Source organism: Podarcis melisellensis (genome assembly GCF_964234715.1).
Source record: "Podarcis melisellensis genome assembly, chromosome: 6".
Classification (NCBI taxonomy): Eukaryota; Metazoa; Chordata; class Lepidosauria; order Squamata; family Lacertidae; genus Podarcis; species Podarcis melisellensis.
Window position 1 is genome coordinate 26735860 of NC_138538.1, and position 12927 is coordinate 26748786.

Below are 12927 nucleotides of genomic sequence, written 5' to 3' on the forward strand. Positions count from 1 at the left end.
AAAAAGGGGGGGAGTTTTCCTTTTAAAACCCGCCAAGAATCACCTGGGCATGTCAAGTGGTTCTTTCCTTCTTCATCTTTTCTGGCTGACTAAAAAGAGCATCTCTTTGGATATGGGGATAGTTTGGCACCATCCAGCAGCATCTGTTAGAAGGATTTGATTCAAAAATGAAAAATGTCCTTCTTCTCAGTAATCTGCCTCCTAACAAGTAAACAGAAGGGGGAGTCAAACGAAAGATATTTCACAATCAGCAAGAAACTTGCTAAAAAAAAGAAATGCTTGCCATGACCATGAGAGAGAGAAATCAATATATAATTTTATCTTGGAACAGCAAGCAGCCAGCAGTTAAAAAAGAGACCTAAATAGTGACCAAGTATTCAATAATATCAGAGTCAAATTGCTGCATTTCCATGGGAAGCTTAGCGTGAATTTGACCCAAACATTAGAAAGTAGACTTCGCAGACCACAATGCTATGAGACAGGTGGCTGGTGTATGTATGGTTAAGAAACTTTAGACTTTCCTTCACAGACTTAAGGGGGACAAAAAACAACAACTTTAAGTTGGTTTTAAGGAGGTTCATACACTAGGAAATACACTTAGAATGCTTTGTGGCAAATGGGAAGAGGGTTGGATTTGGGTCTAAGAAACCTAGATCCAAATCAGTGCTTGCGTATGGAAGGCTTCAATCATAATTTATTACATGGGACCACCGTCAAGCGAGATAACTGATGGAGAATGGAGTGGAATTAAATCTAGGACTGCTGAAATTAGAAGGGATTCCCCAACTTCATAGGACCATTCCAAGATATTTTGGCACTGGAGGTGGAAAATTCATATGGCATTCCAACCTCCATCAAACAAACAATAATACATTAACAGGATAGTAGTTGTCCTTTAACGGCATTCAGAAATATGCTGCCTGAGGCCAGTTCCTCACTATCTAAGGGTAGAACTGATGTTGCAACCTGAGCCTTTTAGTCACATGGCTACACTATAGGGAAAGTAGCTCATCAGAACAGCCTCTGTCATTGCTTCATTAGTCAACATCAAGGGGGCACAGGAAAAAACCCCATATAGTCAACAGCAGAATTATTTTCAAAAGCTTGAAAGCTTAGGCTCACATTGTATCCATATGGTAAAAAACTTCTTTTTTTTTAAAGCCAGCTTCTCGTTTTCAAGGGACACTGTCAAGCAGCTGAATGTAAACATTTGGCACACACTGAACTAAATATGGTTTGATGGGGCACAGCTGATGCGTCCAGAACAAAGAAATTAAGAACTGCTGCATTGTACAGAATCTGTTTTCTTTTTCTCATACAATACAGCACCTGCCAGGCCAGAACGACGTTAGCTGGCTATCCCTAAGAGCAGTCACTCCTCCCATGGATCAGAAGAATGTTTTTGCTTAAAGTACAAATGTTGTTAGTTTGCTTGTTTTCTGTGACACTCTGCTCCACACATTTTTTTATATATTAAAAAGAAAAATTGCTTGAAGTGTGATTTGCAGAAGGAACAGAAGTTAAACCAAGGAACATTATTACATGATCTTCTTTGTTTCTCTCATCCTCCACGTAGCATGGCAATATTACAAGTCTATAAATTCTGAGCACCATTTTTTTTTTTTTGCAACAGCAGAAATGACTCCAGAATTGTTAGGATGGATTCCTTCATCAATAATGTACTTAGTCCTGTAGCCTGTCTTGGAAGGACCAACACTTACTTAGTGCTTCAGCCAGTCCCTGGATATATTGTAGTACTCTGCCCCTTGTGAAGTTCACGATCGAATCCCTGATTATTAGAGACTGACATTTGCCCTGAAACATCAGAGGTGCTTCCCAGTGCGTGCTGCCATTTGGTGATCACGCCGGTGGTCCATTTGTAGATATTTTCCTCTTCTGCATCATGTGAATCCAGCACGCTTTATAATGTAAGAACCTGGGCAGCTGAGTAAGTTAAATTCAAGGCAGGTTAAACCCGATAGCAAACCAAATCTCCAAATTCCTGTTGCGTGTGCCTTTAAAACCATCAGGAGAATAGGGTCTGTGAGATTGGGCAGGTCAGTGCTGGAGCTCCACTGCTAGACAGGAATCAGGGCAGTATTTGGAAAGGCTGGCTGGAGGAAGACAGACAGGGAATGGATTTGGCATGTAAACAAAGACGAAGACTCAAAAGAGAGAGCAAGTTGGCAGGATTTTACAGCTGCAGCAGCCGGGAAGGTCTCTACTCTGCCGAGACAGAGAGTTTGGCAGCTCCCACGTGGGAGAAAAGTCAAAGGGTGGTTCACTTCAAGGTATCATCAGCGTTCTTGAACATGAGGATGGCGTTGTAGATTTTAAGCGCTGGGCCAAGTTTGACGCTCATGATCTTCACGATGTCAGTCTGAGTCAGCAGAAGGAATGCCTCACCATCAATCATCTGGGGAGGAAAAGAGAGATGGTTGAAGGTGCCTGTTTCTCATGCTAGGGTACACAAAGCAAAAATGTTATACAACAGTGTTTTCATTGCTGGATTTTGCTGAGTGATTTTATTGTACTGAACCTTTCAGAATTCTGTCGATATATGCCAATAAAAGGTTTGAGATTGAGAATGCAAGCTATCTGCACTCAATGCTTTCTCTGGAATAAAATGCAGTTTTTGTAGCAGCGCATCACATCCCAGCATCTGACCAGGAAGCTTCATCCTAATCTGATCCACCAGGCCATGTATATAGCTAATGACTCCAGGACATGCCTCGGTTGTTTGATAGTTATGGCTGGCATCCAAAACTTGAGAAGGGAATATTGTGGGCAAAGTGTTATCTGTTTTTCCAAGAACTGGCCAGTCTATGTTTGCATGCTGGATTTCCCAAAAAAGAGCAGATGTGTGCCAGGAGTCAATGGATACTTTTGAAGCACCAACACTGAGCTAAATTCAACGGGTACATTTGAAAATATTGTCAATGACCTCGAATGGGGAAGAAATTTGATTCAGCTCACATTTAAAGCAGATGCACCTAATCTGCACCACCAATACAATACACAAACTGAAACACAGATGCCCTTCAAAATCTACACCTCTCCAAATTTTGCAATGCAGTTCTCCAGCCACATAACATGAACAGAAACACATATACTAGGATAGAGTGTGCACAAAAATGCATATGTTCGTGAAAATAACATAAAAATGCATTATATTCGGGGAAAGCGCTTTGCAAAGATTCGTACATGAGGCTGGAACTGTGGACAGTGGATTTTCATGAAGCTGCCTTTTTAAAAAGAAAAATATTGTGAACTGATGTGGGAATGTGTAATGAAAGATTAGAAAAAAATGAGAAAATGAAGCTGACAAATTCACCCATCCCTATTGATGGCCTTTCAGTATTTGAAAACAGGACTTTGCAGACCTATGCATAATGTGGCTAAGCAACTGCTGATCCCCGATAATGAGCCCCTCTTGCTGGGTTTTTGCCAGGTGTCAATCCAATGATGGTACCACTCTTTTTGAAAGCTGAGCCCCAATTCCATTGCCATTCAACCTCTTTTTCCCACTCAGCCAGTTGTACAATGTATAATGATACAGTGGAATCTCGGGCTGCGGACGTAATCCGTGATGGAGGCACGTCCGCAACCTGTAGCGTTCATAACCTGCAGCACTGCGTCTGTGCACACGTTTGATGTGGTTTGGTGCTTCGGCGCATGCACAAGTGGTGAAACCCAGAAGTAACCCTTTCCAGTACTTCTGGGTTTCCCGTGGTACACAACCTGAAAACATGTAACCCGAAGCACCTGTAAACTGAGGTACCACTGTACTCTGGATCATGTAAAAATACTTTTATAAATAATTTAACCCCTTGCAGTCAGAAATGAGGTGATGGCGTGCCCACATTTTCTTGCATGCAGCATCTTTTGCTCTCTAGTTCTAAAAGGCCAGGGATACTGCAGTCATTTCTGTTTAGTTTGTTGTAAATTTACGAAGATCAGTAAGATCAATAAGAATTAAATTCATAAAACTCATTGCTTTGTAGCTATACAGTTGTACCTTGTTTTGCGACTGGGATCCAGCCCCAGTTGTTCCGGAGCCTCAGGACGCAGAGCAAAACACCGCGTCTGCGCATGCATGGAGCGGTTTGCAAACCCAGAAGTAACCTGTTCCGGTACTTCTGGGTTTGCCGCAGACGTTTGACGGAATGGATGCTAAACGAGGCGGACGTTCGCAGAAGTATTGCTGTACAGTGGAAGGAGCCACTGGGCCTCCTGCTATCCTCTCTCTGGACCAGCTCTCCTCTCCTGCTTGCTGTGGGCCAAAACTAAATCATGTTTGATACAAGAGGTAGGGGAGCGGCCTTGTCTCCAGGAAGGTGGTTGCCATGTAACTCTCAGCCAGACCAACAGAAAAAGGCTCCTGGTGGTTTTGCCTGTTTGTACAACTCCTGAGTGTGATCTTCATGGTGCTATTATATATGTTTGCACATGAAAATATGGAATTCACTTCACAGACATCAAATATTTAAAATGTTAGCCACACTGTATCAATCCCATCTCTTTTGGTTTTGTCTCCGAGAGGGGAAACTATATACCAAACAGGATGCATTGTTGCCAAGATGGGCTTTTAGGACCAGCCTGCAATTGATGGTTCTACTGCTGCATTGTTCTCCAAATACCAATGGAATTTCCACTCCAAGAGACTATGTCCCATATCTTTACCTCGTCCTTGAAGAGTTTCGCTTGGTCCTCACAACCTGTCAGTGTCTGTACGAAGCTGAAGACCTTTGCAGAAAAGACACAACAGGAAATAACTGAGGGAATGGAAACAAGCACTTCCCTTTCTCTCTCTCTCTCTCTCTCTCTCTCTCTCTCTCTCTCTCTGCCTCCTCTGCCTTTCAGAGAAAACCTATGTATTATTATTATTACCATCTATTGAATTTGTTAGTCATTGTTTTTTACCCAGGGCAACCTAAAACAACTTACAACCTAACCAACAGCAAACCCAAACGCCTAAATATTCCAGATGGTTTTATTTAATCTGGCCTTTGTATAAAATTCATGTTATTGTGTGTTCTGGTGTTGCTTAAAATTCCTGTTCCGTTTTGTTTATCTTTTTTTGGGGGGGTGCACCTGCATGTTTTACTTTGCTTTGTACTATATACTGATGTGAACTAAGGCATCTTGTGTATGTTTTGTTTACAAAGTGGGGTCCAAATCAATCAACAGTAATGATAACAACAAGAGGAATGGCTCACCTCATCAATGGTCCACTTGGCTACAGTAGATGCTGTGATCCCAGCCACTCCAGGCAGGAGCTTACAGTGCTGTTCCCAGCAGAGGGAAAGGGAACGGTCTGGGTGCGCTGACAAGGCTGACATAAAGAGAGACTGGTGCATATTGTCTGAAGAAATAGCTGGCAATGACATTCAAAGCATCAAGTCAGGCTAATTTGCAAAGAAAGAGGCACCTTTTCTTCTTCTCTTAGACCTTAAGGTCTGAATGATTTGTGAAGCCTGGAGAGATTCAGGGCCAAGCAGGACCTAACAGCACAGCAGCAAACCCATGTGTTAAAAGCTAGGCTTGCTGCAAAATAAATCCATGGAAGCGGTACATGAGTGAAGCTAAATTCTTCCAGTGCCTGTGCACACAGAATCACTGCACCCCAGCTGGGCTATCTTTCTTCTTTTCCTCCTGGTTCTGCTCCATCCATCCAGGCGATTTGCAACCCTTCAGGGATGTGCATAGGCACTTATTTAAACCTAAATGTGCATGTGGCTGGCTAGAAATGGTTTAACTTTTGCTCCCATAATCCCCAGCCAGCTCTGCTAATGGGCAGGGATGAGGGAAGTCATCCACCATCACATCTGGAGGGCCACAAGTTCCCCAACCCCGGCATAGACAATCGTAGGACTTAATGAACCTATCAGGAATCACCAGCTGGTTGTTGGGAGAAGCTTTCCTGGAAACTGCCTAGGCTGATATCTGTTAGCGCTGAAAAGGATGCAGTGCAAAGGGCTAAGGGAGAGGTGGCTTGCAGACATGTGGGTGCAAGCTTCTGGCTTACAGAAGTCCAAGAAGCATCTCAATAGCATCTTAACCCTTTTCACATTCTATTTTAGGAAGATTTTAGTCACTGGTGATATGCACAGTAATCTAAACAGCATAAACATGCATTTATGTGGGAAGCATCAGTCCGTATCTTAACAAACATACTACTCAAAATATAAAATAAAAATCATTTAAAATGCATGTCTTAGGTGTGTTGTTTCTAATTTAAACTGCAATTTTTATATATTTTTTACTAAAAAGTGCATTTTGTCCATTTGTTAAGGATCTAAAAAGAGTCCCTGTTGTATTGTCTGTCCACCTTTTAACACACTCTTATAGGAGGAGCTCTTACTTTGGAAGTCTTCCTGCTGGATTTTCCGGTATTTCGGAGGTCGTCCCCTAGAGAAATAAAACAAGCTTCATCTTCAAAATCCACAGTGCATGGATTGAAAGATGACAAGTTCTGGTAAATCCCATTTACTGAAGCCTGGTTCACACATCTTTTTAAGGTCAGGGGAGAATTGTCTGAACCAGGTCTCCGTATGTCCAGGCCAGGGATAGGCAAACTCAGCCCTCCAGATGTTTTGGGACTACAACTCCCATGATCCCTAGCTAACAGGACCAGTGATCAGGGATTATGGGAATTGTAGTGCCTGGTCTAGGCATTTGCTTAACACATCTGGTTCACATTGAGGATTATCACTGTAACGGAGGGGAATGGGGGCAAACTTGCTCCTTCAACATCCAAGGACAGTGCGTCTCGCTGCAGAAATAGGCCTGGATTCAGTTCCATTAGCAGAAGCTATTGCAATGGGGCTCCACCCCATCTTTCCTCCCCAAGACCTCTCCCAAATCCACTCTGAAGGGTTGAAAGAACCCACAGAACAGCATGGGGGGGGGGCAGAAATCTTGTGTGGATGGGAACAAGCCTTTTAGCACTATGTTGAGTTCCACCCTGAAGCAGGGCAGTAGGCAAGTTTCTACACACAATTGCACACCCATCTCTAGCCTCCCAGCAAGCAAGCAACAAGCGTTATAAGAGTTCAAGGACACATCCTACCTGGGGGGGGGACACACAAGGAGGGTGTAAAACAGGGCTAGTAGGGGGCATGGCCTGGGGAACAACATGGTCCAGACAGGGAAGTGTGGAGTGGGGGATTGCCTTTGGTTTGTGCACCAGAGGTTCCCCAAACTTGCTATAGATATGGAGGGGTAATATAAAATGGCTAAGCTCTATGGAGCATCCACAGAGCAAAGAAGAGAAAAACTGTAGGAATGATCGCTGGGTCCGGAGCACACTCCCCACCCGCAGGCAGCCTCAGCCTGCCTGCATGCGTGACCTAGGGGTGCGGGGCACACTCCCCCTCACAGACAAAGCCACAGCTGTCTGAACATCATGCCCTCTGTCTAACCTTTTGCGGTCTCAGTGGTCTGCGGTGCCCTGTCTGTAACCTTTGTCTCTCAAGACCTTTTGTCTCCTTCGTCATACACTGTGCAAGGGGAAAATGACGCGGTGGAAACAGGTGCCAAAATAACTTTGTACCACCCCACGATCTCGGGACCGGAAGATATGTAAAGGTCACAGCCCAAAATGTATCTGCCTGGGTTTGCATATTTGTGTGAATAAAAGGAGGCTCCACAGAACTGGCTGGCAGCTTGCTTGAAGCTCACCTGTGCGCAGCTCACCTGCATTATCAACTCCTTCCTCATGTCCTTCACTTCAAAAAACGTTTCACTTGGGTGTGATAATATACTAATCTCAGTGTGGAAGTCCAAGTGTATCACCAGGGCCAGCTGCCTTCTTACCTTCCATGGTGCCGTGATTTCTTCCGCTGAGAGAAGCCGATCAAGTTCCTCTTTCGGACGGAGTTTTCTGTGTCTGAGAGCTCTGCCTTCATTCTTCCCTGGTTCTTTTCTGCCAGGGGGCACCCTGAGATGCAGTAATGTGCTGTAAATCTCCCAGTCACATGACCTGAGCCATCGCAACCGGGGGTTGGACACTTCCTGGAGAACAGGGGAAGCAGAAAGGAGTGCTTAGTTCTGAGTATTACTGACAGCTGTCACATATAGGGGCAGTTGCCACATAAGGCACAACCGCGTCCAACCTCTGATCTATCAAGCCAAATGCAACCCAACCACCATGTACTGTATCTTGCCAGGGCTTGATAGCCCCACATGCTTTTCCAATCTGTGACAGCCCAACAACAACAGAAGCTTGTTGATCCATACATGGCTGGTGGATACAGTCTTGGTGAGCCACAAGTTGTGCAGATACAGGACAATTAACTTACATTGACAACCCATATTCCAGGTAAGCTGCATGGGCCACCACAGTACTTGCTTCCTTGGCTATCTATGGGTAGTGGGAACCTGGGGGGATGTAGCCTACAGCAGTAGACTCACCAACGAGTTCCCTCTGTACTTTATGGCAAGAGCTCACCTGTGAAAGCTGTATTTGGAACTCTTGGTGGTGGGGAGGGTCTTACAGGCCAAAGTTGGGCAGCTCCCATTGGCAGAAGAGACAGGTTCCTTTGGCCCTGCACAAGAAGGGGAGGAAAATTATCCAGATTAAGATTTCTAGGGGAAGGGCATGTGCTTTGCATTCAGAAAGGTCCCTGGTTCAATCCGCAACACCTCCACATAGGATTAGGAATGTCCCCTGTCTGAAACCCTGGACAACCACCAAGATGGTCATAGGCATCCTTCAAACACCACTTTAAACCACGTCTCAGTTGTGGCTTAAAGGTGAATGCATGCTATGGATTGCATGAAAGACGAAATGTGCAGTCCGAAAATTACCTCCCACTTTCCCTGCTCCTGACCCACTGCTGGAGCTAAACCATTGGTTTAGCATTATGTTCAAAACTGGGTGCATGCTTTGCTACTCTCCAAACCAAGAGCTATAACCATGTTCTGTTATTGGCTTACCACTCATAGCTTGTTGGGGAGAAACAAACCAAAAGTCTTCCTTTGGATGTAACGCTAAGCCAAACCATGGCTTAACTCCCAACAGTGCGGCAGCAGTGAGACCAGAGGAGAAATGCCCACTATTTTTAACAGTGTGACCAACACACTTTAAATTGTGGTTTAAAACTGATGTGTGAACTAGGCCTCGGGGACCTGAGTTTGCTACTGCTGCTATATGCTAAACAGAGCTGCAGCGAACGCTTGCACCATGCACAATATTTGTCCTTACTGAGAGGAGGCTGCAGTGGATGCCCTGTTTTTGAGCACCACCCCACTGGGTGAATGTCTGGGTGGTCCGAGTCTATCCAGAAATCGTAGATATGGCTCCAGCCATCAAAATGGATCTGTAGGGCACAAATCAACAGGTTGCCATTAGACTTAGAAATCCATCTCCTGAGCATTAAACCAGCATGGAGGAAGGCAACAAGCATGTTCTGAGACACACATGCATCCAGAGCTGCTTCTTCAATGTTATATCAGAAGATTTGCTCTTGCTTCCAATGTAGGCCAACCACCCCTATTAACAACTGGCCTATATTTCAGTGATTCACCAATAAGGTATAAGTACTGAGCAAGGAAGAAACCCACCTTTACCCTGTGGTCTTCTACATCCTCCACACAGGCTGCTCGGATCAGGGAGGGAGTTCTTCGGTCCACTGCCTCCAACCTCATGTTGATCAGGAAGCCGTGGGGCTGCCTCTGGAGAGGGAAGAGAATGGGGTGGTTAGAACAGTTATCTATCCATCCATATCTGCAGAATGATGGACTTGGAGAGTTTACTAGTTTGGCAAGAGTGTGAAGCCTTGCAGATTGCTAAAATTCAACCTGAATTCAACCCAGCTGGATTAGACTCCCACACTAGCCAATCAAATGCTTATTGGAAACTCACAGGCAAGACATGAGCCCAATAGCGCTCTCCTGCTTGGGATCCTTAGCAACTGATATTGAGAGGCATACTGCTTCCAATACGGGAGGTAACAGACCCATCATGAGTCATAGCCACTGATAACCCTATTCTTCATGTAAAGTTGCATTGTGAGCATTTGCACAGGACATGCATCAAGGTCAGATTCCTCGCCTGTACCCAATTCATCACCATTGCCACAACCCTTCCTGGAAATGTTTGCTTATATATGGTAGAGACTACTCACCACCTTAAAGGCCCAAGTTGGCACCGCAGAAGCACCTGTTTCTGCCAAGTATTTTTCCCAGCTGAAGTTCTCAGGATCAGGGTAGTCTGGAAATGAAAGGGTCTGCCAGATGACAGGCTTTTGCTAGAGAGAATCCTTCACTAGTTGCAATAAGCTCTCAGGAACTCAAGATGGTCAGCAGCAGCTATGTGAAAATCACTGACCTATAAAGTGGATTCCCCCGCAATGTTTGTCCACCCTGTGACCGTCAACCCATGCTGTACAAAGGTAGGTTTTACAATTGATTTATGGCTGTTCAGCTCTATTTCTAATTGAAATTTAAGAAATAAGCAATACACTGATGGGAATGCAGGCACCAGCTTTAAAATCTGCCATGAAATGAATAATCATAGGATTTTTGAGAGATTATTCTGACTCTGCTCCAGCAAATTCTGCACTGATATCCATTTCAACAAAGACTTTCAGCTGCTTCACTTTTTCTGATGTGGAGATCATGTCCACATGGATGTGTAGTTTGTGTGAATGCTACTGTGAGTTTCTAGGTGGTCAAAAACTAAAAACTTGCAATTAATAACAGTACCAAGCAATATGGCCCAATGGGCATGTCTTGTGTGGTGTGGAAGCAGCTGCAGTAAGAAGCAGAACAGACATCAATTGTGTATTCACCTTGTGGAGGAGTGAGGGGCTTCCCATGTTCCTGACACCAACCAACCGGGTGGATGTAGGGACTGCTGGGGTCACACCTGCAATACAAATAGTGGCGGGGAGAAATTTGATTGAATTTGCATTTAAAGACAAAGCTACCAAATGTACACTTTCCAAAAGTATATGCAGACTGAAACACAGTCATCCTTCAAAATGCACACTCTTCCAAATTTTGATATGCAGTTCTCAAGCCAAGTAGTGTGTACATAAATGTATCTACTAGGGTAAAGTGTGCATATAAATGCCTATATTGGTGACAATAAGATACAAGAACATATTATACTAGGGAAATTGCTTTGCAAAATTACACGTGTTAGGCAAAACACAGAAAAGAGTCAATTCAGAGAAATCGCACTGAAATGGCAGGGAATTTTCATACAGAAATATGGAGAAATGAACTTAAGGTGGGAAAAAGGAGAAAGCGAGAAAGCTGAGAATGACAGATCCATCCATCGAAAAATGCAAATTATATTAGTTATGTAGCATGGGCACAACACACACTTGCTACCATGGCAATATATTTGGAAAGATGGCAGCTGTTTAAAAAGAGGCCCAAAATATTGACCCAAAAGTGGAACGTTTTAAAAGCCCACTCCCTCACCACCTGGAACAAAACAAGTATAAAGGGTATATGTTAAAGGAGGTTTATTTGCTGATGCTGATTTAACTTGCACTCTTTATAACCTTTAATATATATTTTATTATACTTTCTAGTCATTGGCTGTGTGGCGGGGTGGAATCACAGATCTGCCCTCCCAACTCTGGTACAGCACTCATTTCACTTCAGACCAAGGGAGCCGGTGTTTGTCCGCAGACAGCTTTCCAGGTCATGTGGCCAGCATGACTAAACTGCTTCTGGCGCAACGGGACACCGTGACGAGTGCCAGAGTACACAGAAACGCCATTTTCCTTCCTGTCGCAGCAGCACCTATTTATCTACTTGCACTGATATGCTTTTGAACTGCTAGGTTGGCAGAAGCTGGAACAGAGCAAAGGGAGCAGATTCAAACCGCCGACCTTCAAATTGGCAAACCCAAGAGGCTCAGTGGTTTAGACCACAGCGCCACTCACTCCCTACCGGTGTTACTACACTTACCTGGATTGGGCTTAGGCAAGGTGGCAGTAGGTTTGGGCTATGCAGGTGCACCCATGCCACCGTGACCTCACCTCCATCCACCAAATCTACAGTAAAGCTGGGGGCAGAGGGGCAGCTCCATGTCTCTGCCCCACAACCCAGATTGCATGAATTTGACCAAACTGCGGGAGGCAGTGGAAGACAGGAGTGCCTGGCGTGCTCTGGTCCATGGGGTCACGAAGAGTCGGACACGACTAAACGATTAAACAACAACAGACCACCTCTTTTAAAAGAGTTCATCAGATGCTTCCAAACCATCTTTAATGCCCCCCCCCCCTTAATCAACTAACTAATGCCCAAATACCCTAACACGGGATCAATAATGTTTGGGACAGGGAAGTTGCACAGAAATTGAGTAGGTACAAAAAGGCCTGCAAACAGTAACTTTGTACAACTTACCATGTAACAGCTGAGTGGAAAAAAAATGTGACTAATCTTTGTAAATGATAATACTAATAAACTTGGTTCCATTTCTGAAGTGTCACAACCAAGATTCCAGCAAAATACAAAATGATGCCCCAAGACAGTAGACTTGATGGAACAGAGAGCGTGGCTCAATGAGAGGTTTGCAATTGTAATTCTCATGACAATTTCATGTTAACGTTCCTCGAAATTTTGAAAGGCTTTTCTCAAGCAAGATACACCTACAGCTCAGCCTAAGACTGCTTTTTCTATGCAATCTTTCTACTCCTCTCTCACCTACCAGTAGTCATATGTGTCATCCCAGTTGTCAAAGTGCACCAAAAAGCGATTGTCCACCACATCTGTCACTGTGGCAACGCATATCAAAGAAGGATTCATGCGGTCCACTGCTTCAAGCTTCATACCCACTTGGAACCCTGTAGGAGCAGCGTTCTGAGGAAACAGAAGAAAGAAAAAAAATGGGCCCTTTTCATACATGCACCCATGTGCTGCAATCCTGAGGTGTAGCAGTGATGTGTGAATCGCACAAACATG

The 12927-nt window shown here is 44.4% G+C and overlaps 1 protein-coding gene across 5 annotated transcripts in view; it reads right to left on the reverse strand.

Annotated features, from left to right (window-relative positions):
- Window positions 1–12927, reverse strand: part of L3MBTL1 (L3MBTL histone methyl-lysine binding protein 1) — a 43610-nt gene continuing 30683 nt past the window's right edge. For 4 of the 5 annotated variants that reach the window (XM_081916778.1, XM_081916777.1, XM_081916779.1 and 1 more), the window contains 11 exons: window positions 12674–12825; window positions 10797–10873; window positions 10131–10216; window positions 9568–9678; window positions 9209–9323; window positions 8453–8549; window positions 7819–8016; window positions 6365–6411; window positions 5220–5377; window positions 4684–4746; window positions 1–2416 (listed from right to left, as the gene is read on the reverse strand). In XM_081916778.1, the coding sequence (XP_081772904.1) occupies window positions 2282–2416; window positions 4684–4746; window positions 5220–5377; window positions 6365–6411; window positions 7819–8016; window positions 8453–8549; window positions 9209–9323; window positions 9568–9678; window positions 10131–10216; window positions 10797–10873; window positions 12674–12825 (1239 nt within the window). In that variant the 3' untranslated portion in view covers window positions 1–2281. The remainder of the gene's footprint in view (window positions 2417–4683; window positions 4747–5219; window positions 5378–6364; window positions 6412–7818; window positions 8017–8452; window positions 8550–9208; window positions 9324–9567; window positions 9679–10130; window positions 10217–10796; window positions 10874–12673; window positions 12826–12927) is intronic. The other variant, XM_081916781.1, reaches the window with a different exon arrangement.